The sequence below is a fragment of the Sus scrofa genome, chromosome 1 (genome assembly GCF_000003025.6).
Source record: "Sus scrofa isolate TJ Tabasco breed Duroc chromosome 1, Sscrofa11.1, whole genome shotgun sequence".
NCBI lineage: Eukaryota > Metazoa > Chordata > Mammalia > Artiodactyla > Suidae > Sus > Sus scrofa.
This window is the reverse complement of record NC_010443.5, coordinates 192,902,393-192,929,189: the sequence shown is the minus strand read 5'-3', so window position 1 is coordinate 192,929,189 and position 26,797 is coordinate 192,902,393. Positions and strand designations below refer to the sequence as shown.

General features: G+C 36.1%; 1 protein-coding gene across 1 annotated transcript in view; it reads left to right on the top strand.

The window, feature by feature from the left end:
• AGBL1 (ATP/GTP binding protein like 1) overlaps positions 1 to 26,797 on the top strand; it is an 809,164-nt gene that overhangs the window by 605,341 nt on the left and 177,026 nt on the right. Inside the window, 1 exon segment of the mRNA XM_021062610.1 lies at positions 2,273 to 2,436. Within this exon segment, the coding sequence (XP_020918269.1) occupies positions 2,273 to 2,436 (164 nt within the window).

Below are 26,797 nucleotides of genomic sequence, written 5' to 3'. Positions count from 1 at the left end.
CAATCACTGGCTGAAATAAATGAACCAATATCTGAAATCTGAGACTTTTTGCATTATTTAAAAGTTATTATTCTGTCTGTTGCTGTGCAGAAGTCAACTGTTATGAAGGAATTGCCTCGGCCCCATCAATCTGGCCTATGCTCTGAGATTAATTTCCCCCAGGACTTTTCCTTCCTTTGAGCTGTAATCTGCTCTACTGGATACTGGGTAACAGGTGTGCTGCTTGTCCCCCGGGGCTGGATTCTTCTTCACATCCTCCTTGTTTACCCACCTTGGCCACAAGGTGGGCACTGACCAAGGATGAATGTGTGACCTCCACTTCATTTCTCTCCCTTTCAAGCCAGGCATTCTAGAATAAAGAAAAGCAGCCAGGATGAGGGATTGAGGAAAAGTATCAGACCGCAGAGCTGTCTCTGGGAAGAGACTGAGATGTTTTTCTCTCTTTAAAAAGTGATCTTTTCGATTGACTTAAGGAAAATAACTTGTTAAACATCTGTCTTTCCCCTCCCACTGCTGTTGTTTACAGAGGAACAGATTTCCCTTAACTCTGAAATAACATCTCCTTTCTTTAGGAAAACAGGTGTCCAAACATAGAACAAATCACATTTTTTTTTGTCTTTTTAGGGCCACACTCGTGGCATATGGAGGTTCCCAGGCTAGGGGTCTAATTGGAGCCGTAGCTACCAGCCTACGCCAGAGCCACAGCAATGCCAGATCCAAGCTGCATCTGCAACCTACACCGCAGCTCATGGTAATGCCGGATCCTTAACCCACTGAGCAAGGCCAGGGATCGAACCCACAACCTCATGGTTCCTAGTTAGATTCATTAACCACTGAGACATGATGGGAACTCCCGCAAATCACATTTTTAAGCAGTTGAAATAAGTTGAGGACTTTACACATTGCTTTATTCTTTTACTTGTAAATTCTTTTGTGACACAATTTCCCTTTTTGGAACTTTGTTTTTCCTTGGGACCCTATGGCCAGTCTTTTAAAATTTGTATTATCACATCCCTCTCTGCTATATCATTATTCTCTGGATGGAAAAATCTTTTTTTTAAAAAATGTAATATTCAACTATTCTTTTTCATTTATGTGAAATGTGCTTTATAAACATGAAGATCTCAGGACCACATAAATTCTGTGATATTAAACATCTTTTATAAGAAGAAAGAAAGAGAAATTGAACTGATGTTGATTAATATTGTGAGGACTTTGACATGTGCCTTATTGTGACATATCTGAGTGTATGGAGAGGAGAATTATTATCCTTTTATGAATGAGAAAATCAAGGCTAGTGGAGTTCATCTATCTAGGATCACACATTCAGAAAATAGTAAAATCAGTATTCAAACCAAACTTTTATCTAACTTCTCAAACCATGCACTCTACCTCTGCATGTAATAAAGTCCCTCCTAGTCCAGACATAGTACTTTGTTGAGTAGTTAAGTCAGAATCAACTTATGAGTCTCACTTACCAGCTGGGAGGCCATGGCTAAAGTATCAGTTCTGAGGGTCTAAAGCGCCCTCTGTGTGGAATGGAGACACTAACTTTACCCACCTCACAGGACTTTGATAAAGATTCACTGAGTTGATGCATGTAAAAGGGCTCAGAACAGACTGGCACATGTAAGTGCTCAATGATGTCATTCATTGTTACTATCATCTGTTACTTTGTGAATAGCATAGAGTAAATGTCATGGCTTTGCTCCCATGTGTTTTCTCAGTACAGCTGAATAGGTGATTCTAAATAAATGGTATTTTTGTCTATTTCATTATTTATTTATTTATTTTCAAGTTTTAGTATTTGTACCTGAAGGATCTCCCTCACTCTTCTCCATTGGCTGGTAAATTTATGGGAGAGAAAAGGTATCTTTTTGTAAAATTGTTTACAAACTTCTGTTTCAGCTGTGAAACCCTTTTGTAACATACAGATAGAAGCTCCACTGCATTATCTAAAGTGGAGGGAGGTGACTCCTATATCTCCATGCACCTGCTGCCCTTTAGTACCACTACCCTCTCATTATGTCTTAGAGGTACTTCTGGGAAAACCTGAAGGTTGATGTAATGCAGGCTGAGAACTACTAATCCACAAGCACACAACAGAACACAGTGGACTGCAACTGCATACTATTATTAATTAATAGAATTAAAATACAATTAATTCATAATTTCTGTGATAGGTCCATGTCCAGGAGTCCTTCCTCCTAAACTCAGATGGTCTTCATTTCGTTTCCATCCCACACTCACCGTGGACTGCTTTAACTGACAGGGTCTACAGTTTGGTACCCGTGAACTGGAAGAGATGGGAGCCATGTTCTGCTTGGGCCTCCTCATCTTGGAACTCAAGTCTGTAAGCTGCAGCCATCAGCTCCTGACCCGCGCAGCAACTCTACTGAATGCCACAGAGGAATCTCTGGACCACCACCTCCAACGGTAAGAGGCTTACAGTTTGAACCTTTGTGTTTCCATCAGAGAATATCTCAAAAATGAAAGTTGAACGGACCTGTGGTTCTTTGACAAAGAGAAAATATGGAGGAGCTGTCAAAGTTGAAGGTAGGCCAGCAGGGCTCTGCTGGAACCAGACTCGGGACTTTTGCACTTCTGGGTGAAAATGAGGGTCTTGCTTACCTGTGCAAAAGGATGCAAATATAAAACTGCATACATTTCTAAACAAGTCTTTTATTAAGTTTTGCTCATGTCTAAGATGATGCAGCTTAGCGACACACATGCATGTTGACTTATGTTTGACAGTTATGTGTTTATCTGTGTATAATAGGTATCATTTTGGAGTCAAAAAAAAAAAAAGGTTGTCTCACGACTAATCGCTAGACTCTTGGGGACAAGAAATGTTTTCATCTTTCCATCCTTTGATAGCAGCATTCCATGTCAGAATTCGTGGTGATAGTTGATGCATTGGCCTGGAGAAGCTGACTCACAGCCATATAGGAAAACTGGGGTGTCTTGGTGAGGGTCTTTAGTGAACCAGGAGAGGGAGAACTGTTGTTTACATAAGCCTTTGGATGGCCTGTGCTGGGGACAAGTTTTATTCAGGAGGCAAGAAGGGAAGCTGTAAGGGTCATGGGAGAAAAGAGAGTATCGAGTATCGAGAAACTTCAGAGGACAGCAAGAAGACTAAGTGGTTGTCTACACTTTGAGGAAAGGAATGGAGGGGGAATTGAGCTGTTGCAGGAGGAAGTGCTCGATAGTAAATGAGGAAGCATCCTCATCATAAACTTCATGTCCAAAGGCAGGGAAAACACCGTTAATACCAGGGCCTCTTCTTTCTAGCGCGTTTTCACTAATTTTCCTCCTGCTACATTTAGGCTGCCATTCCAATGTGGCTTCTCACAAAATGCCTAGTCTAGCTGAGAAAGATCTAGCAGCTTAAATTAATAGTACTTTGGAAGGCTCTGGTTTCTCGGAGACTTAATACCTAAGTGCAGAATTTACTTGCTTATCACATGGTGCTATAGATCATAGACTGCCGAGACTTAAGTCAATCCAGATCTCTTTCCTCACTAGAGACATTGCATCCAGGTCTTTTGTTTTTATTTCAGGGCCACTTCCATCTGCCCCTGCTCCCTTCAACTCCCCTCAGCCCCCAAAGCCTGGGCATGCTTGGCATCCTGGTTGTGTTTCAGTCTCTCCTCCTGACAGCAAGTGCTTCCATCTGCCAGGATGGATATATCAACTTGTCTTTTCATCTCTGGCTTTGCTAAGCTATCCTGGGTTCAGGCATGCTTGCATTTTCTTTCTTTCTATTACCCCCCCCACCTTTCCTCAACTCCTCATTGAGGGAAGATTGAGCAGACCTGGCATTGCTTGCTTTCCCTGAATTGATTGTTCCCGTCTCTTTGATCCAACGCAGTGAGGATTAGTTGCCTGTAAACTGGAACAAGAAGAAATCTATCAAAAAGTGCCTTTTCTAATTCGAGTCTAAAGAATTTGGTGTCAGCCTGCAAACACCATGGTTGCTGTGTGGGTTATCATAAGAACATGGTGTTTGTTACCTCCAAACTATCCTACACAGCAAACTATTAATTTTTCAGTTGCAACCTGTCCAAGGGCACTAGAGGCTGAAGTCCTCCCATGACGTGTGACCCTTCTCAGGTGCATGCAGATTCTTTAAGGGCAGGATACCTACACATAGGATGCGATTAATACATTTGAATAATACCTGTATACTCTTTAAATAGAGTTCAGTTAAATTTGAAAGGCATGGAGAGCAGCAGGATGAAAACTGCCTGTTTCAAGCGCATACTTATATCATAATACATTTTTCTATTCATGGAGGCAGTCGATCAAAACAAATGGTGATTTTTGCCTAAAGGCCTTGAGAACTACATGGTTGAGGGGAAAATCACACTGAGAATGTCTTGACCCAGAAAACATTCCTGCCAGTAAGTGTATGTTCATTAAAGGATGGCAGAGGGAAACTTAATAAAATAATATTTATTGGTCTGAAACCGGCAGCAAGCTGTTTGAGTACCTTTGATTCATTTCTGATGAACAGGAGATATAAGAATAAGCAGAGTAAATCCTAGGAATTGTGTTAACAACAGGGTTCTTATTATAATACAAAGGGTGTAACTAATGTTTGTCAATACAATGGTCCATATTTAAAGAGAAGACCTCTATTCCCCTGCCCCCCACCCCTGCGTCTTTTCCTTGGTGTGTTGGTCTCTTTTGGTATAACAGGGGTCTATACTTCAGGAAGATTCTTCTTTTCTTGCACAGAAAGAAACACTACAGACAAAGGGTGGGGGAGGGCTCTTACCTGAAAGTCTGCCTAAAATAAATGTGAGAAAAAACATGGTATTTTGAGACTCCTGGATCAAGAAGGCAGCATTAACCCCTGGGAGTGATCTACTGGGAAGATAAAGCATGGCTCTATGCCCTGGACATCATGTTTTTTGACAATAGGTTTCATGCCTCATTTACCACAAAAACAATTAGAATGTAGTCAACATCCACAGCACAACTCACCATTTTTCATGAGTGGAGAAAGGGCAGAATGGTGGATGTTTGCCCAGTGGCTGAAGCTTAAAATGAAGTACATGCACTCTTTGTTTTGGTTTTTCTTTTACAGCTCTCTTCTTCCCACTTACTCATCTAAGCAATGTCTGCAGACTCATTAAAGCATCTTTTGATCTGTCCTTTCCTCTTTCTTTCTCCTTCGTGTCTCAATCTCATCTCTGGAAATAATTGCATGTGCACTGCAGGAATGCTAAACTGCTTCTTCAGGAGGGGCCATTTATCCATTGTGACAGATCTTTTGCAAAGTCATTTAACGGTTTTGCCAAGTCAGCCACTGTTCATCTGGATTTGTATCCCTCCATTGCCTTTCTCTTCTCAGCTGGGCTCTTTCTCTCCATTTGTCTCTCCATTAATAATGACAGAAAGCTCAGAGTCTCCAAGCCAAGCCTCAGCAATAGCTCTACATCTCGCTTATTCTCCCAAATTACAGTCCCATTGCATTAACTGGGGCTCCCCCTTAGCATCAAGAGAAGATGGTTTAATTCTCTCTTTGCCTTTAATGGGACAATATGGAAAAAATAAAATTCTTTCATAGACTTTAGAAAACCTGATTATACTTTTTAATAATTAAATAACTTGATTTTCATTGACAACAAATATAGTTTTTTCTTGCTGAATATTTTCTTGCTGAATAAGAAAGAAGAATTTGGAAATCAAACAAACATAAAAGGACAACCATACTCCTGTCTTCAATCACTCATAATCCAGCTACCTATAGACAACCATTGCTAATATTGTGGTGAGATTAGATTACTTTTCCACCTATAAATAAATAGATAAAAAAAACCCTCAACAACAATATATAGGTGTCCCTTTACTTGTGACTTTACAACAACTGTTTCTTTTTTTAATAGCCTTGACTTTTTAGAGGATTTTTAGTTCACAGAAAGACTGAGAGGCAGGAACAAAGATTTTCCATATGAACCTGCCCCCACACATGCACATCTTTCCCCATTATCCACTAGAGTGGTGAATTTGTGACAATTGATGAACTGACATTGACACATTATTATTACCTTGAGTCCAGAATTTACATTAGGGTCCACTCATGGTATTAATCATTTAATACATTTACATTTGGACAAATGTAAAATGATATGTGTCCATCATTACAGTACTGTTCAGAGTAGTTCTACATCCCTAAAAATCCACTATGCTCCCTCTATCCACCCCTTTCTCCCTGCAAACCTTTGTTAGCCATGGATTTTTTATGCTGTCTCCATAGTTTTGCCTTTTCCAAAATGTCATAGAGTTGGAATCGTATAGTATGTACAGTATGTATCCTTTACAGGTTATTTTTCTCTTGGAAATATATATTTAAGTTTCTTCTATGTCTTTTCACAGATCATTTCCTTTTAGCACTGAATAATACTCCGTGGTCTGGATATATCTTAGTTTATCCACCCACCTACTGAGGGACATCTTGGTTGCTCCCAAGTTTTGCAGTTATGAATAAAACTGCTATAAGCATCTGCATGCAGATTTTTGTGGGGACATAAATATCCAGCTCACTGGGTAAATGCCAAGAGAGTGATTACTGGGTTATATGGTACGAGTATGTTTAGTTTTGTAAGGAAGTGCCAAAAAACTGGCTGTACCATTTTGCATTACCACCAGCAATGCATGAGAGTTCATGTTGCTGCGTATCCTTGTCAGCATTTGATGTGGTCAGTGTTCTGGGTTTTGGCCCTTCTAGTATGTGTGTAGGAGTATCTTATTTTTTTCCTTTCTTTTCTTTCTTTCTCCCTTCCTTCCTTCCTTCCTTCCTTCCTTCCTTCCTTCCTTCCTTCCTTCCTTCTTTCCTTCCTTCTTTCTTTCTTTCTTTCTCTCTGTTTCTCTGTTTCTCTCTTTCTTTCTTTTTTCTTTTTGGCCTTTTTAGAGCCACACCAGAGGCATATGGAGGTTCCCAGGCTAGGGGTCAAATCACAGCTGTAGCTGCTGGCCTATGCCATAGCCACAGCAACACCAGATCCAAGCCACATTTGTGATCTATACCACAGCTTGCGGAAATGCCAGATCCATAACCCACTGAGCAAGGCCAGGGATTGAACCTGCATCCTCTGGATACTAGTCAGATTCGTTTCCACTGAGCCACGATGGGAACTCCGTCTTATTATTGTTTTAATTTACATTTCCCTGATGACACAGAATGTAGAGCATCTTTTCATATACCTATTTGCCATTTGTATATTTTCATTAGTGAGGTGACTTAAGGTCATTGATCCATTTTTTACTTAAGTTGTTTTCTTATTTTGAGTGTTAAAAGTTCTTTGTATATTTTGGATAATAGTCTTTTATTAGATATGATTTTTGCCAATATTTACTTCCAGTCTGTGGCTTGTCTTTCATTCTCTTTGCAGTATCTTTCACAAAACAGAAATCTTTAATTTTAATAAAGTATAGCTTAAAAATTCTTTCTTTCATGGATCATGCCTTTGGTGTTATATCTAAAAAAAAAAATAATTGCCAAAACCAAGGTTGTCTAGATTTTCTCCTACCTCATTTTCTAGATACTCAGGTTGTTCCTACATTAAAATTTCTGAGTGAAAATGGTGCTCTTTTAATTTACAGTTTGATCTTTTCTGATACAGATTACATGCTTCTTTATCATAAGTATTCCCTTTTACAATACATTTCCAAATAATATCCTTTGTTCTTTATTCTTTTAATAATCATTTTATAATTTATATTTATATTTAATTTCAATTTCTGTATTAAAGATATTTAAATTCTGTTTGTCATGGATATTTCAAATATTTTCCCATTTACCTTTCATGTTTTTTATGTAGTTTATTTGGCTTTGGATGTATTTGTTTTTACATAGATGTGTTTTTCAATCTTTTCCTTTGTTTCTTTTACTTTTGGTAAACTTACCTGCCTCAGTCTAATAAGAAATAATTCACATGCACTGTAAGAATGTGTTCATTTATCTGTAATTAAACTGAGGTAGATAAGTTTATAATTAGTATACTTATATATTATCATTTATTTTCCATTTTTTACTATTGAATAAATCTGTATTTCTAAATTGTTAACTACCTGCCCTACTAATTACTTAATAATCCATCATTTAACATTGATTAATAATGTCAGCTTATTATACAGTATTGTATAGTATTTACATGTGCATATTACCTGGTATATTCTTTTGGTTTTATATTCTGTTCCATTAATCTATGTACTAGGACCACATAGTTTTAGTGTAGCTGTATAATTTAAACATACAGTGCTGCAGGCACCACCTCAATAATATCGTTTAACATACATACACATTTATACATGCTTATAGTTGCCAGTTATGTATTTATATGTGTATTTGTTTAAAAATGTGCTTTACTGTTTTTCTTTTTAAACTTTCACCTAAAAACTCTATAAAGGGTTAGCTGCCAACTATTGGGATCTCAACTCGAATTGTATTAAAATTATAGATTTTTTTCATCTATTCACTATTTACCTACATAATGTTTTCAAAATCTGGTATTTTTTTTCATTTATTCAGATCTTCTTTGATATTCACAAAATATTATAGAGGTTCTTTTGTACCTTTTTTCATGCACCTCCTGGATATATTACTATACACTTTCAATGTTAATATTTTAAATTTTCTTGATACTCTAAAAAGGATCTTTTTCATCACATTTTTGTGTGTCTTAATTATAATGGAAAATTTTTGATTATTTGTTCATTTATAATTTCACTGAACTCTGTAGTTATACTGGGACATGTTTCCCTAGATTTTTTTGTTTTTCTAGATCAATCGTATTATCATTTATACATTTTGACAGTTAGGTTTGCTTACTTTAAAAAATTAATTAAATTACAGTTGATTTATAATGTTCTGTCAATTTGTGCTTTATAGAAAATTGACCCATTCATATATATACATATATATATATATATATATGTATAAACACACACACATATTCTTCTTCTCATATTATTTTCCATCATGTTCTGCCCCAAGTGATTGGATATAGTTCTCTGTGCTATAGAGTAGAACCTCATTGCTTATCCATTTTAATGTAGTTTGCATCTGCTAACCCCAAACTCCCATCCCTCCCATTCCCTCCTGCTTACTTTTTTGTTTGTTTATTTGTTTTTAATTTTATGGCCACACCCCCAGCACATGGAAGGTCCTAGGCCAGAGATTAAATCTGAGCTCCAGCTGTGACCTATGCTGCAGCTGTGGCAACACCGGATCCTTAATCCACTCTGCTGGAACCAGAGTTTTAACCTGCACCTCTGCAGCAACCTGAGATGCTGCAGTCTGATTCCTAACCCGTTGCACCATAGCTGGAATTCCCTGCTTACTCTTTATTCTTATCTAAAACCTTGCCCAGTTTTGAGAACAGACTTTAAAGACTATGATTCTATGGGCATCTTCATGACTATGAACCTCATGTCAAAATGAGTTTGACTCCAAGAAATGTCTGTTCACTTGATATTAATGTTCAATGTCTTCTTTATTGTTATTTTTTCTTAGCTTAATAATTAAAAAATCATGATTGGATAGTGATTTTTATCTTTTTTTGTATCTAGAAAAATGATTATTACTTTGAATTAATAATTTTAAATTATGTTAATTTATTTTAAAATATATACTCATCCTTGTAAATCAAAGGAAAAGGCATTTGACTGTGGTCTCAAATATTATTTATCATGGATATTGATGTTATTTACTGTGAATTGAAGAGTTTTGTGCCCATAGTTGTGAGTAAAGTGTATATCATTCAATCATTTGAAATACTTTAAATTTCCTAAAATATTTCCTGGAACATATACATTTTAAACATACACATACTTCTTGTCTAGCCATCTGTATCTCATATGTTTGAAACAAAAATATTATTTTTTCACTTTTTTATTTTCCCACATAAGACATATATGTGGCATTTGTATTATTTTATAGTCATACACAGATCACTTTAAATTTCAATTTTATGTTTAATTACTTGCATTGTTTATCCCTATCCATTCTATTTAATCACACCCTCATTCTTGTTTCTATATTAATTCATCTTATATTTTTGCTACAGAACACTTTAATATTTTTTGGTAAGTAAATTAATAGTATGCTTTTGGTATATTAGTATATATGTGAATATCTTCTTTCCTTTTCATAGGAGTTCCACTTTGCCTACCTAGAAATTCCATTAAAACAATAAATGGTTTGGTTTACTCTGATATTTAGTTTACAACAATGGTTCAGTTTACTCTGATAATAGTTTACAACAGTGGTTCAGTTTACTCTGATATTTAATCCTATATGTGGTCAGATAAAATGACATTTTCTTTGTATATATACCCTATTGATCTCTACCTTAATAGTTCACTAACTAAAATTTCTTCTCCTACTACATCAAAAATATTTCATTCCTTTTCATTCCTTTTTAGGTTTAAGTCCTTTTGATTCATTTTGAATTCAAACACCCCGTCTTTTTCTAACATGTCTTTAACTTATAAGGTAGCAGTGTTTTCATGCTAAATCTTTGTTTTCTCTCTCTGGAGTTTTTGATAACTGCTCTCCAACCTATGTATCTGTCATCTCTTCTCCTCTCATCATTTTTACCTTCTCTTAATACCAAATTCTGGAAGCACATCTAAAGTTTGTCCTCCTAGATTGTTTTCTGCAGCATTGTCTATCCTCATTTCTGATATTTTTTATTTTCAGTCATTTTACATTTAGGTTTCATTGCACCTATTTCTTTCATCAGTTTCTCTTTTTTTTTTTCATGCTTGCAATATAGCCAGCTGTCTTTCTGTTTGAATTATCGTTTCACTTAATGCTTCATGGATTTCATTTTTCTTGAATTTTCCTGATACCTGAACAGCAACTACCTAATTCTGGTTTCTGTTTCCTGTGGCTAATCACTTTCCATAGTTCACTTTTGCTCTGTGGGTTAAGTAAGATATTCATCTCCGTGTACATGGCAGAAGTTTCACCCTGTGGATTGTTATGATTCTTCCCTCCTCATTTTTCAACTTATACTTTATTATTTTTTTATTTACTCATCTTCGAATCATGAGAGCTCTGTTAGTGTTTAAATTTGCTTAAACCTATTTATAGTCTGGCTGGCTCCGGATAGTTTCTCCTATTTTAGTATGAAGTAACTAGTTTTAGACAGTGCTTTTCTTTGGGAATTTGTGGTCTTTTGGCTTTGACCTGAAAGTATAGATTTGAGGTGATTGAAAGTATAGTTTGGAAAAGTTAAGGAGAAAAGAAGTGTTATATCTGTATCTCTGGAGATTCTCTGACTCTCTCAAGTTGGTTATAAAACTTACTGAATTATTGTGAATCAATGTTAATTGAGATTTAATATTATCAATGTACTTGAATTCAAACTAAAATATTAGACTCTTATAGGGGAAATTAATGACAGTTACCATGATGGTGGTAGTGGTGATAACAGCAACTGTTTTATTAGTGACATGCAATCTTTTAAGTAATTTACAGGTATAACCTCATTTAAGCCTCTCAATAACCCAGTGTGCTAGATATTATCTTCATGTTATAGATGAGTACATCGTGACTCAGAAAAAATGTGTAGTTTGCCTAAGATGTTAAGTTGGTAAGCTGTGTAGCTGAGATTTGAACCTAGACAGATTTTCTAAAAAATAAGTACTTTTAATCACTATGATATACTACCTCTTAATAGATAATAATACTAATAATAGCTAACACATAATAAGCATTTACTCTGTCATGTCTTGTGCTATATGTTTTGTGTGCATACCTCATTTCTTGTTTAATCTTTTAAACAAGGGGTTGATAGACTTTTCTGTAAAGGGACAGATAGAAAATATTTTAGGTTCTGTGGACTATATGGTCTCTCTCGCAAATGCTTAACTCTGCGGTTATAACATGTAAGTAGCTATAGTCAGTATGTAAATGTATGGGCATGGCTACATTTCAAAAAAAAATTTATTTGTAATAGTAAATAATAGACTGTATTTGTCCCAGTTGGCCATAGGTTGCCAACTCCTGCTTCAGACAATTCTGTGAAGTATTCACTATTGTTATCTCTCTTATACTAATGAAGAAATTGGAGCTCAGAGAAGCCATATAACTTGTATTTCCCCCAGCTTGTAAGAATCACTTAGGAATCAAACAAGGCAGTATGACTCTGTATCTTTGATGTTTAATAAGCTATGTGGGGTTTTATATAACCAATGAATGACACTTTTGTCTTCTCTCATAAATTCCAAACCAGATAAGAAATAGAACAAGAGCTAGATAGGCTGAAATAAAACATATCTGATTATTACAGCTAATAAAGAATTAGATAACATGGCTCTACCAGAATTGAACTTTCTTATCGAGAACTGTAGGGGTAGAGGCTGCCTCACTAAATATATCATTCAGAGGAACAACAGAGCATCTTGGTTCAGGGAGAGAATGAACACAGGGGCCACCAGTGGCTCATGTTCACTCAGCATCTCTCCACCATATAAATCATCGACTTCATAGCACTCTTCCTCCTTTAAGGTGAAGTAAGTGAGACCAGGAAGTGGAGTACCAATGTCTGTGGGCCAAACTGGGATTTATGGGAATGGTTTCCCCAAAGGTGCATGGTATCAAAACAAAGATGGAAGCTCAGTGCCCTGATCGCAAATTACACTCTGTTTCCATCAATTCCAATTGCTGCTACATGGTGATTATGAGAGCATTTCTTTTTCCTTGTCTTCTGTCACCTTAATTTTATTTAAATTAAAAAAAAAGCCCATAATATATATTTGAGAATAGTCTTAGCTTTATTCCATAGTTGCAGGCCAAGAAATGTCCAATGGCTGCTAGAAGGGAAATGTTGGGATGAAACAGCCTGGAGATCTTTTGAGACTATGAATAAACACGTCTTTCTTTAAAATATTAGATTCATGGTTCCCTAACGGGTCTAGGAAAACGAATTGATAACCCAGGACAAAGTGCTAATCTTAGTGTGGGAAAACAATAACCACAAAAAACCTCAGCTCCATTAGTAGTTAAAGATAGGCCATTTTAAATATTTTTGGTATGATCCTATGCTGATTTTTCAAATAATGAAAGCCCACTGTTAGTGTGCCTCTGAAGGAGGTTTAATAATATCTGTAAATTGGTTTACTTTCCCCTGGAGAAGAATTTGGCAACTAAGAAAGTCCATAAAAATCTTCTGTTTAACCCTCTTTCCAACTTGAATGTTTCTCAAGAAAATAAACTTATCAGAAAACAGTATTTAACATGTAGATGTTTATAGCAGTGAGACTTAGATCCCCAAATAAATTTAATCCACATTCCTAACAGTAGTAAAAAGATAAAAAAGGAGAACATGGTGGATTAATTTTCTAGAATACCATGAAGCCATGAAAATAATGACCGTGTCAATGTATATATAAATGATAGTAAGAACGAACATTCCTTAGAACCTTACCATGAACTAGATGCTATGCTAAGCATTTTATTGGTATTATCTCACTTTATCATATAAACAATCTTGTGTGATAGATGCTATTATCAGCATCCCCTTTTACAAACAAAGAAATTGTTTTATAGAGGTTAAGAAGTTTTGCCAAATGCCATGAATCCTATAAAAGAACTACTAGCTTTTGAATTCAATTCTGTTTCATTAAAAGGCTATCCCTGGTCATATTCAGACTTTCAAATAATATATGGAAAAAAAGCAGGATAATTAGCACTGTATACATGCTGATTTGACTTTAGCAACGTGCAGAACCACTGACAGAGGTAGAGGCCATTGAATATATAATCTAAAATGAATTTTAATTAGTTTCTTTCTCCAGTTCCTAAAAGTATGTGTTAGGTGAATATTTATCTGAGTGTGTTTATGTGTACGGTTTGAAATCTGAATGTCTTGAACTTATGTTAGGCCAGAAATATCCTTTGATTGTTTTTGTACTATTCAGGGAAGATTAATGTATATCAGCGTGAGTGGAATGTATGTTACCATGGGTTGAGTGCATTGCAACTTATGGAGATAAGAATGCAAAAGAGAAAGATGAGAGATCGCAGACAGAGAGGAGTTAAAGTGAATTTTCTTCCTATTGTATGTGTTATTTGCAAAACATTACCACCTAGTAACAACCATGAAAGTTAACCTAAAAGAATTCCTACTTTACAAGTGATTCCATGGGAGCCCGAGGAATCTAAGTGACTCACTAAATGTAGTTACGTGATTTACCCATTACCAGTCAATACTGGGAATCTCCTTCACCGCTGCCTCAGGCTCAACCTAATTAAAGGCTGGTCTCTTGCCTATGAATCCATAAATACCTGAAAACAGAATAGGCTACCAACCCCTGGAAAGAATTTAAATCAAGAAACTCATTCTCCCCAGTCTCTAGATCAACAACAGCCTTTTGCAGCTTTGTTTTTTGTTGTTAATTCTAAAAATGGAGGACAAATAAAATTTGCAAAGTTTTCTCAAACAGGAGAGGCCATCTTTGTATAGGAAGGCTGAAAATAGCCTTGTATGAGTGGTCTAAGTTAATTCAGTAGTATTCCATGAATTTTTAGAGTACTACATTTTTCTCTTTATTTCTTAATATTGGCTTTCTCTTTAGTAAGAAACTCCATGAGCCCCTGTGGCTCTTACAAAGAACTAGCCCTTCAAACCATTTTACGTATAAGAATTAGTCTACTGGATATATAGAGGAAGGCAAAACTATGGCTATGGTGATAAAGGCAAAAGAAGGAAGGAAGGAAGGAGGAAAGGAAGGGAGGGTGGGAGGGAAGCTGTTGCACAGAGAACTCCAGGTCATGGTATTCAAATTAGAATATCCTTATGAGGATAAAAAGAATCATGGGAAGTTTATATTTTTGGTTTGTAAGATACTGAATTTAGACGACTCTGATGTTGAAGAAAAATACTGTTTTTAAGTTTCTATGAGCATTTCCATGTTTTGCCCTTTTGCTTTATCCTAGCCACTTGTCCCATTCTCTTCCCTTGGAAGGGAGTCAAGTAAAGAAATCTAGGTGCATCCAGAGCATCCAAGATGAAATAATCTATGAAGGTTCTTGCTGTCCCACAAATTCCCATGAAGCCTCACTTTAGTCCCCAGGACAGTGTTAACCTTGGCTTAGTTTCATGGAAGCCCAGTTCTGGTTCAGAATATTACTGCTGATAACTGGCTCTGTGACTGTGGGGAGAGGGAGTTGTCTTAACTGGTTTACTCTCAGATTATTATTTTTTTTTGCTTTAAAGTGAAAAATATTTAAATTCCTCTCATCTTGAATATCCTACATTTATTCTCAAGGCTACAGCCATTGACATACTCCCATCCCAACATGAGCAGTAAGGTTGAAACCCCACATTCAAGGTATAAAAGGCAGGCAGTTGAATTATGCTAAGTGGCATAAAGCTTGTATTTGGTTGAATGAAATTAAATTTTATCTCCAAGCCTACTGAGTAGATAATAAAGGGACAAAAGCTTTACAGTACTCAGGTAACAGAAAGGAATTACAAATAAATGAGGAGAAAGGGAGAGAATAAAATAAAGAGGTGTGTTCAGAAGTGGATATCATACATTTGGGGGCAATAACTTGGTGAGAGAGGATGTCCAACCACCACCCAACCTTAAAAGTAGTATCAGGTACAAGATGATCCTTTAAAGGGGTCTCAGCCAAAATCTTAATGTGCACAGCATTCCATTCCTAGAGGTGGATGCTTTTGGGGAAAGGAATTGTAATTCGCTTCTGCTTGATCACTTTGATTTCTTCAGATGACTTTGTCCAACTCAAACCTAAAGTGTGTCCCAGTAAGACAAAAAAATAAAATCTTCAGTTGTGTGATGGTTCATCACAGGCTTACTAATTTTGTTTGTGGTAGGAGATAGAGTCTATCGGAAATATGGAAATAACTTAGCATAAGCCAATATTGTTTCAATACAATGGGAATGGAAACTAAATTAGAGCTAATGTGTTTATGATGACTTGCTATTCATCATTTTGTTGGGTGGCTTTGAATCAGGGAAACTGATGAGTCCCTTGTGCTTTGCCAGTGTGCAAAATAAATACAAAAAGAATAGAATGATAATAGGTCATAGGCCTGGAAATGTGATAACAATTTGACATGTTATCTTAAATTAAGCTAGCCCTAGGGAACCTTTATTATTATTGTTACCTTATATATGAATAAATGGAGGCTTAGAATGCTAAATGTTTCCTAAAAGCCAAGCCACTAATAGGTGGCTAATCGTGATTCAAACACGGATCACTGATTTCAACTTTCTCTTTTGTTTCCTGAAATATATTGCAAAAATTCTTTAAAAATTTATTTATAAAGCAGGTTCCAATACCAAGGGGAAACTTAGGCCATGAAACATGATCTATATAGATCGATGTTCTTACCAAAGGATTGGCTCCTCTACATTCAGTAGGGAGATTACGCCATCCTCCATGAAAAGGAAACATACATGCAAATAAGTTTCAACATTCTAAATTTTTCACTCACTTCATGTTCAAGGCCATGAAGCAAAACCAGCCAACCTAACTTAATTGCTGTTCTTGTTGTTCATATACTGATTTACTTGGAGATAACCTAGTAAATGTCAAAGGAACAGCTCCTCATTCTAAGGAAAGAATGTGCAATTATCTTGTCGGTCTACCTACGTTTTGAGGTTTGCCTTAGAAAGGATGGCTCTAACTTTTGGGAAGAGGGCCTGAGGAAGTTGAATTGACTCTGTCTCCAATGAAGCACTGAGGTTGTAGGGATGACTTGCATTCTGGTCTGAGCTGTTGTTTAGTCACTCAGCCACTAGTATTGTGGGAAAACAGACACCAGGGATTTGAATGTATTCATCAGAAAAGTAGGTGTTAATGGCACCACCGATGATAATAACCAGTGTTTACTTATTACTTAGCAAAGGCCAATCCTTATTCTAATTTTTTATTCATATAAGCTTTTTAAATTCCCACATATACTCCCAAAAGGTAAAAAAAAAATAGTTTGCCCCCATTTTAAAGAGATGAAACTGAGGCACAGGGAGTTTAAATATCTTGCCTAAAGTTACTGGTAAGAGATGGAACAGGAATTTGAACCCTGGAAGTCAATTCTAGGACCAGCATATTTAACCTCTATACTAGTTTGAATGGCAATAGTAAAATGGCAATTTTGTAAAATCACAAATCTCTTGTTTCTCACTGGATCAGATGTGTATCTGTACCCATTTACCTTGTCCAGAAAACAAGCTTGTCTTTATGAATTCCAGGTTGGGAGGTTGTTCAAAGGGAAGAGAGGCTTATTAAACCATTGGAAAGGCTGTGGGGTAAAGCCAAGGGCTCTGTGGCCAGTTAAGGTTCAGTGTCAAAGGTAGCAGTTTTCAAGAGTCCACCCAGAAGCTACTTTGAATCTCAAGATGTTCCAGGATACCTCATCCATCTGAAGGCTCTACTACCTTGTTCCTAAAGGAATTACCCTCATCTACCTCTGTGGTCTGTAGCCACAAAGGAGGTGGCTGGCTAAGGCTTGCCTGAAAGCTGATGAGACCCTCATGTCTTTTCTTGACCCATTCACCTACCTCAAATGCCCCCAAGGGATAATGGTCTCTACCCTGCTGCTTCCAAATCTGATAAATAGATTGGTATACCCTAACCCAGAACCTATAAGAACCAGAGAGAAATGATAGAATTTCTATATGGCTGAATCCTAGGTGATATTTTTAATACAATTATGAGTGATTTCAGAAAACCGTGGCCTGCAAGTGGACAACCCTATGGCTTCAAAGAAGTATGAGTGCCATCAGAATAAAGCCTAAGCTAAGTTGGTCTCCCAAGTTTCTATGGAGTAAAATAATGGTCGTTCTTAAATCTGCACATTTGTATTGAGGTCCCAGTGTGTACATAATGTTTATAATAATTTTAGTTTGTTAAACTATTCACTATTTCAGATGTTTCTCTTTATGTTTATAACAACTCTACGAAGGCCTTTAGATGGAAACTGGAATGGTGAGAAGGTGAAAAATGCATGCACCTAGGCAGGCATGTCTGCAAAATCACCTCTTGGGCTTTGTAACAGATGTCCTAGACAGATTTTTCTTATATCCAAAGGGATAGTTGCTACTAATTCCATCAAAACACAGATTTTTGTGTCTTCCATTAAGAACCCATTTTTTTCTTAGCAGTGCAAGTGAGCATAGGATCAAGAACATTAAGTTTCCTAAAGAAGTTGGAATTTATAAAATTAAAGGTGAAACAAGAAAGCATATCTAGTTGCATTTCAGGTAGGAACACAGCTAAAGGGAAGGCACAACACTTGGTGTTTCAGGTGACTGATGCCCGAGGAGGGAGATCGTTGACCCATGGCATGTTTCTGTCTTCACTGCATAAAGAATGACACGCAGGTTGAAAAGGAGGAAGAAGAGGAGGAGGCGGAGGAAGAAGAGAGGGAGGGAGGGAAGGAAATTAGAATAAAATTTACCAAGAAGGAACAGATGCCAAAGGTGGGGGAGGGAATTTAAAAGGATAGGTATTACCTTAGATGAGTTCAAAGTATCTGGATTGGCTGCACTCAAGGGTAGTTCTGAAATAATATGTGCATTATATGGTCCAACTCCTGTCCAAGATCTTTGAGAAGGCATGTTTACAAACTGAAGTTGAGAAGACAGTCTTTTACTCTCCCAAACTGAGAAAGATGTTGAGTCTCTTAAATTTAGGCAAATGAGTGTGATGTAGATATCAAGAGAGGGTAGATTGAATTTTTGAGGGAGGTTTCTTAAAAATTTAGAAAATGGACTGGGCATAACTGGAAACTACCAAATATTCCCTGTCAAAGAAAATGCTCAAATAAATCTGACTTATTATATCTGAAGTTATTATTGATGGAAAATAAACTGCACATACTTAGAAGATGCAGTTTGATCAGTTGTGGCATATATTTATATACTCATGAAACCATTACCACAGCAAAAATTACAATTATTCCCATCAACCTCCAAAATATTCTCAAGTCCCTTGGTAATCCACTTCTCACTGAGACAACTATTTATTTGCTTTATATGCCTAAATTGTAGTCTGTATTTTTTTAATTTTATGTAAATTAAATGATAGAGTATATACTACCCCCTTTGACTTTTTCTACTCACTATATATTTTGAGATTTATCCATGCCCTAATCTTATTATATTTTGTTTTTATATGGTTACTAGCTAGTGTATCAAATAATTGTAGAAGAAATTGTTGACCTGGCCTTTGATCACAGATTCTCTTTCTCTAACAGCCTGTTGTGAATCAGTCCTAACTTAAACTTTGTTCACTGGTTGTTCCCTCAGCCTGGCATGCTCTTCCTATAGATCACTGCATAGCACGCTTCTTCTTAACATTCAAGTCTCAGCTTCAGTGTCATAATCTCAGCTTAAATTTCACCATATCAGGAAGATTTCTCATGATCACCTTGTCTGGAGTAGCATTCCTAGTTACTGTGGCTATGACACCTTTAATTTGGTATCATCTGTCTCTTCCAGCTAGAATGTATAATCCATGAGACAAAAAATTTTATCTATCTTCTTTGAAGCTATATCCCTAGCATCTAGAAAAATGTCTGATGCATAGGAGGTAATCAATTTATAAATGAACAAATAAATATTTGCCAAGTCCTTCATCTTATGTTTATGGGAAATTATGGAGACCTGTGGGCTGTATCATGGCATACTTCAATGCAGTTGTTATTAGTTGAAGGAAATATTCTAAGTATGCTGATTAATGGAGATTTTTCAGTCTGAATGGGGATTTATATTCACGGCTCTGCCTTAAGTTTTAGCCTATTCTGTAATTTTTACACTTTAAAAAATTAAGCACTTAGCTGTAACTATGGAAACAATGATTATTTCTTTCTGAATAATATGAAGCTACAACATGGAATAATGATATAATTGGTATTCTAAAATATATTTACAGATGAAAATAATGAATGGCACTCAGAAAATGAAACTAGATAAGGATAAACTCTATACCTAATCAAGGAAACATCTCCTTGGAAGAGTACACAGTTGTCTACATTGGGTTGTAATAAACCGTGAGCTTAATAAGGCTTGGTGTGCTAAACCTGCCAAAGTTCTAAACTCAGTGACTTTGGTAGATTTATAACACACAGAATTCGATGGACCTGAGTTTCTTTCTGCTTTGCTCTTGCAAACACAAAACAAACCGAGAGTATTATAGATTGTTTCTGAACTACAAACATTAAAATGGGTTCAAAGGATTGCATACATAGTGACAAGAGTCATGTGACAATAAGGCATGTAAGGAATAGTGGAAGAAACTGACAGTGTTTATTTTGTTAGCTGTCTTAAGATACTTCCCTAATGAAAAAGAAATCACAGCTAGTTTTGGTTTGACATGAGCAGAGAACTAATATCTATTAATACCTGATACTGCCTGGTTTATTCAGTCAGAGATGCCTAGAGATAGAATAATTTCAGGTACTTATAGCCCTTGAAAAAGCTTTGTAGGACAGGCTTAAGATTGTGAATTGCTATCCGGATGGTAGCACATTTAGATCCTATACCAACTCTGACATATGAATTAAAATGTATCATATTATTGATAAATCTGTTCATTTTTATTTAATTTACTTGGTATAAGATATAGTCCATTTACTTCTTAAAGATATATGAAACCATGAGTTCCTCATTGGTATAAATAATCCACTGCAGAGTTTGAAGTTTGAAGAATGGCTGCTTGGCACTCTTTGAAATTTTGTTGCACTATTAGGGGACAAAAAAATGTTTGTTTTTGTGTTTTTCTTGAACCAGAGAATAGAAGTTTTAATAGGGTGTAGGGAGGGGATAGTGAAGGCCTTGGTTTATAGAGGTCTTAGTCAACACAGAAAATAATCTTGTGTTCTTGAATTTCCATTCAATTGGGTGGTTTTGTGTAGATGCTTGCTGAGATGGTGCTGTCCAGCGGCATTGGTGCTGAATTGTAGGGCTCTCGAGGGGAAATTTTCTCAGCAATATCATTAGTAAAATGAAACTGCAGGCGATAAGATAAGCTTGCTCAATTTATTTACTTAGGCATTCTATTTTTCAAAATTGTATTATTACCCAGGGAAATGCATTAGCTATTGCTGTATCTTTCTTTTATGTAGACATTTATTTCAAATTGTAAAAAGTACGAAACATAGTAATCCTTATTAAGTTGCAGGTTGCATTTTTCCTGGGCAATTTCCTCTATTAACAAGAAGTGGAGACAAAGGAAGAACAAAGACGTATTTGTTACGTGATATGGAAGCAAAACTGTTTCTAAATAATACTGTTGTGTGGTATATTCCTGGAGGTACTGACAGCTCCTTATAAGGCAAATGAACATTTCAGCTAAAGTTTGTAAGCAAAACACAAGTCTAATTACAAAATATTCTTCTGTCTCTCAGCAAGCTGCAGGGGGCAAGAGTGAGCTTGTGTAAAAATCACTAAGAACTTAGATTTCCTGGGTGCTCTCTTTTCACATGTGTTTTTAAATCTTCCAACTTGTGATTATTATTTTTCAGCACTGAATTAGTGAATCATTTTACATAGTGTCATTATGTAAAATAAAATTATACTTTGTTTCTCTGCATTGGCCAATTATTGGATGGGGAAAATTGGACTCCTGAAAGACGCATGTGTGCCTAGTTTGACAGATTACAGGAAAGCCTTGTAAAATGTTTCCAGATGTTTGAAGCAAGAGAGGGAAAATACCAGGAACAAGGAGCAAAATGAGGTCGATTCCAAATATCATACAATCTATTGAAGTAAAAGCTAAGAAGACAAAAAATCATAGACACGAAATCCCTCTGGAAGGCCAGAAATCATAGAATTTTTACTATATTTGCTCATTTCCTTTCCTTGCTTTTGCCTAAGGTTGTTGTAGAAAATATTAAGGAACATTATTGTTAATCCTTAATAAATAGTACATTAAACATGAATAACTTCATCTTTTCAGTACATGGGCCACAGGACTACAAATGAACAAAATCTGTAATTTTTTTTTTTTTTTTTTTTTTTTTTGGAGAGGAGCTGACCCAATAATCCAGTCCTCGAGATTGCCTGTCATTTAAGGATTGGAAAGGTAGTTATTGATAAGAATTCTGTTTTTGAAAAGCAGAAGCATCATAACTAGAGTCTCCTTCTAACTTTGAAGAGCAAATAAAGAGCCCATCCCTTCTTTGGTATGAGGTTTCTTAAACTTGACTATAGCAGAGCCAGAAGAAGTAAGAATTGTAAAATTGGCTTCTTTGAATGTTAGAGTTGTTCTTGAATCAGGCTGTGTCCTAGCATCAAAAAACTGGAACATGACAAAAGGCTAATTGAGGAGAAATCAATGAAGGGACTGTTTTCAAAGGCAAAATTAAGGAAACCATTAAAGGCTGGTGAGGCCCCCTGGGAAAAACAATGATGGGAAGATAATATCACCTTAGTGAGGTAGAGGTGTAGAAATAGGAAGAGTTGCCCTAACCTGTAAAAGCTGTATCTGCAGGATAAGGGCTGTCCAATAGGGGAGAATATTCCTGCCATCGACAGAGTCTCCACAGGGAAGGAGATGGGGGAATACACACCACACTTCTTTCTCTTATTAACTCCTAATCTACATATTATGCCACAGTTTCTCCAAAACCAGGCAAGACAAGGAAGCTTGGTTAAACCAGGCCCAGCATCTTCTAGGACACAGAGCAGGATGGAGAAGACGAAGAGAGACGTAGAAGGGAAAATGGAGAATAGATAGCATGTTTCATATTTAAGGTTATTTATTCTTGGAAATATACCCCCAAATGATGAGCTTCCATGTTATCATAGATAAGTTTACTAAGACTCAAATGCTTCCATAATTTTGCCCAATAGATCCAAATAAGGATCTGAATTCAACCTCTTCATCTCTTTCCCCTATACCATGCTGGTACTTTTCCTTTGTTTCCAAAGATAATGTTTGTGAAAGATAATCCACAGAAGGGGAAAAATATACTATTATAGCACCTGTCCTCTTACTTGGAATTCTACTATGTATAACTTGCTGATCCTTGTTTCACAAAGAGACCAGCAGGATTAACAGAAGTAACTCATCAGAATTTCTCAAGCAAATTATCTCAATTCTACTGTTTTCCATGGTTGTAGTTTCTCTGGGATTCCTAAATAGGAAGAAAAGTCTGAGCCAAGTGTTCTGGGAAAGTTCTGAAATGGCATTCGGGGAACTTTCTGCCATTAGTAAAATGGATCTCAAAGGCACATTGTAAAGTTTGAAGATAGACCACTGCCGACAAATTATAGATTTATTTAATACATTTGTTTTGTTGTATATGTAATTTAGACTTCTTATGGATTCTTTATAGTAATATAAGACAGATCTCAGTTTTTAAGGTCTCACCAAAAGGCTCTAAAACTCTCTTTTAAAATAATGAGTTTGAGTAGGTCAAATAATTGAATGTTTAAAAGCAGGAAGATACGGTATGCTCAGTCTCATGTGACATACCTTTCACAAATATTTTCACTTTTAAATTTTTAGCTATTTATCTTTAAATAATTTCAGCCTTATAAAAAAGTTGCAAAAACTATTCATATACCCTCATTAAGATTCCTCAAATGTCAATATTTTCACATCTGCTCTCTCTTGCCCTCCCTCCCTCTCTCACACACACACATGCTCACAGATACACACTATTATTTTTTTCTGAGCAACTGGAGAATAACTTACAGATATGTGTAAACTTACTTCTAAATATCTCAGTGCACACTTTCTAAAATCAAGGGTATTTCTGTATATAACCACAATACAATTATAAAAATCAGTGATAGGGTTCCTGCTGTGGCACCATGGGTTAAGAATCCGACCGCAGAGGCTCAGTTCACTGTGAAGTTTTAGGTTTGATCCCTGGCTTGGTTCAGTCAATTAAGGATCCCAATAGATTGAAACTGTGTCTCAGATTCAATCCCTGGCCCTGGGAATGTCCACATGCCATGTGTGTGGCCATAAAAAAAAATCAATGATAATTGATACTGTAAAAATTATCAACAGATCTTATTAAAAATATTTAATTGTTCCAGTGCCCTTTTTAGCAAAAGGAAAAAAATCTTGATTATAGGATCTAATTCAGAATATGTTTCATTTAGTTGTCAAATTTCTTTCATTTTCTTTTCTTTTCATCCTCACTGGTGGCATAGGGAAATTCCTGGCCCAGGAATTGAATCTGAGCCTCAGCTGTGACCTATACCACAGCTGTAACAATGTGGAATACTTAACCCACTGCACCAGGCCAGAGATCAAACCCATGTCTCAGCAGTGATGCAAGCTGCTGCACAGACAATGCTGGATCCTTAACCCGCTATGCCGTGGTGGGAACTCCAGTTGTGAAATTTCTCGAGTCTCCTTTAATCTAGAGCAATTTCTTGACCTTGCTTTATGTTTCATGACCTTTACATTTTTCAAAAAATTTAGGCCAGTTATTTTGGACAATGTCTCTAAATGGAAGTTTGCCTGATGTATTCTTATGATTAAATTTAGGTTAGGTTCTTTTGACAAGAATATCACAGAAACAGTGTTTTTTATTTCTTAGTGCTTCATTTTAAGAACCATGTTGTATGTATTTATCCCATTATTGACGTTACACTTGAATTGTTTGTTTAAGGTGGTGTCCATCAAGTTTCTCCACTATAAAGTTACTGTTTCTCCTTTTTAATTAGTAAGTATCTATTGAGAAGATGTCCTGAGACTATATGTATCCCATTTTTCATCAAATATTCACCCATCAATTTTAGCATCCATTGGTGATTTTTTTTTTTTTTGCTTGGAACAGTGATTGTTATGTTATTATTTGAGGGAAACCAAATGGTTATTTCACAATTCTATTATTTCATCTACATTTATTAGTTGGCATTCCACTGTAAGGAAGAACTAGTCTTTATGATGGATTGATGATTTACATCTCTATAGATTCATGGATTTTTTTGAGTTATAATTAATTGCCACCATTATTTATTTTGATGGTTAAATTGTCCTTAATTTGAAGAGTGGAAATTCCTTCATATTGGCTTCTGTTTCCCTCTGACATGTCCCCCATCATTCTTCGAGCATGTTTTTATTTTGGTCACAGCTATATCTTCTAAGTTCACTTTCTACTGTCCCCAACTCATCTCTAGATTCATCCTTTTTCCCTAAGGGGACCAGATCCTATTTGTAGGTATTATTTACAAACTAAGATTTAAGTGTCAGATGTGCATACTACATTTTAGCAAATTGGACTAACACACTCACACACATACTTTCTTGAAGTGGTGTTTCTGTTAAAAAGGGAATAGTTTAGATAATAATTTAGAACATTATAATCAGAATTGTCAATTTTCAGCTGGAGGAATTTAGGACCAAGAAAAAACAAATGATGCACCATAGGTATAGGCAAGCATTTTTCATAGTTTCTCAACTACAGCTAAGTTTCCTTCTCGCCTGCTTGTTTTCAGATAAATTTCTGTATGAGGTCTGGTTCATCACCAAGAAACTTGATGTCATTTGATGTCTACAAACTTCCTATTTTGGTTTAAGGTTAAATGGATTTTTCCAAGTGAATTCTTTGGTGTCTGAGGTGGTGTTTATCAACCTCCACATAAAACTTCAAGAGGCAGTCAGAGTCAGCAGGCTAGAAATCATGTGGGGTACTGTGATTCTGAGCACTCTTCCCACCTTCTCAAAGAAATAAGGTGCTGGAAGAGCCACTCCATAACTGGTCCCATGCTCATTCCCCAGATGAATTCCAGGTGCATATTAATAGTTTGATTTTGTTAAGGAAGTGTCAGCCTGATATCATTTGCATTCCGTTACCCACAATGCTTTTTAATTTGGTGCCTGCTTTGAAAAGCAAATGATGACATTCTGCTGGGAAAATGTTAGCCCCTGTGTTCTTTATAAAGTAAGGAAGTGGAGTAGTTATCACTGAGAAGGGGAAAAGAGAATGTTTTTTAAGTTTGGTGTTTTTAGGGAATGTAGCGTGTGTGTGTGTGTGTGTGTGTGTGTGTGTGTGTGTGTGTGTATTGGGAGGTTATATTGGGGTTAAAAGGTGGAGAGTGGGAAAATAGAGATTCTGGTTCCCCGTGCTAATATTATTGAGCCGAGTTATCGATAATTCTGAAAATCCTTCTAAATAGGAATAAATCTGATTTGTTCTTAAAAATGACCCAGCTGAATTGTGCAGGGTGTGTGCTAAGATATATGTCATCAGAATCCTGGGTAAACCAAGATTAGATCACACAACAGCAAGAAGTGTGGACTCAAGGGTTGAAATTTACTTGGTCTCATGAATGGTGCAAAGAGGAGATGGAGGATGAAGGAAACCAGACAGAATGATAAAATATGTGTCTTCTTCTCTCCCCTCTTTCCCTTTCCTTCTCACTTCTTTTCTTTTTCTTTTGGATCTACCACAACAAATGATCAACAAATCCTATTATTTCTTCTTCCAATACATATTTTATATTAAACAAATTCAAATATATTAAACAAATTCAAAAAATGTATTGGAAAGAGATCTAGAAATGAATAAAATAACAAAAGAACTTATTTATAAAACAGAAACAAACTCACAGATTTCAAAACCAACCTATGGTTACCATAGGTGAAGCCATTGGGGAGGAGGGAGGAGTTAAGAGGGTGGGAATAACATATACACACTACTGTATAAAATAGATGATTAATGAGAGGCTGTTGTATAGCATAGGAAAATCTACTCAATAGTGTGTAGTAACCTATATGGGGAAAAAAAGAATGGATATATTTATATGTAGGACTGATTCACTTTGCTGTACACCTGAATGA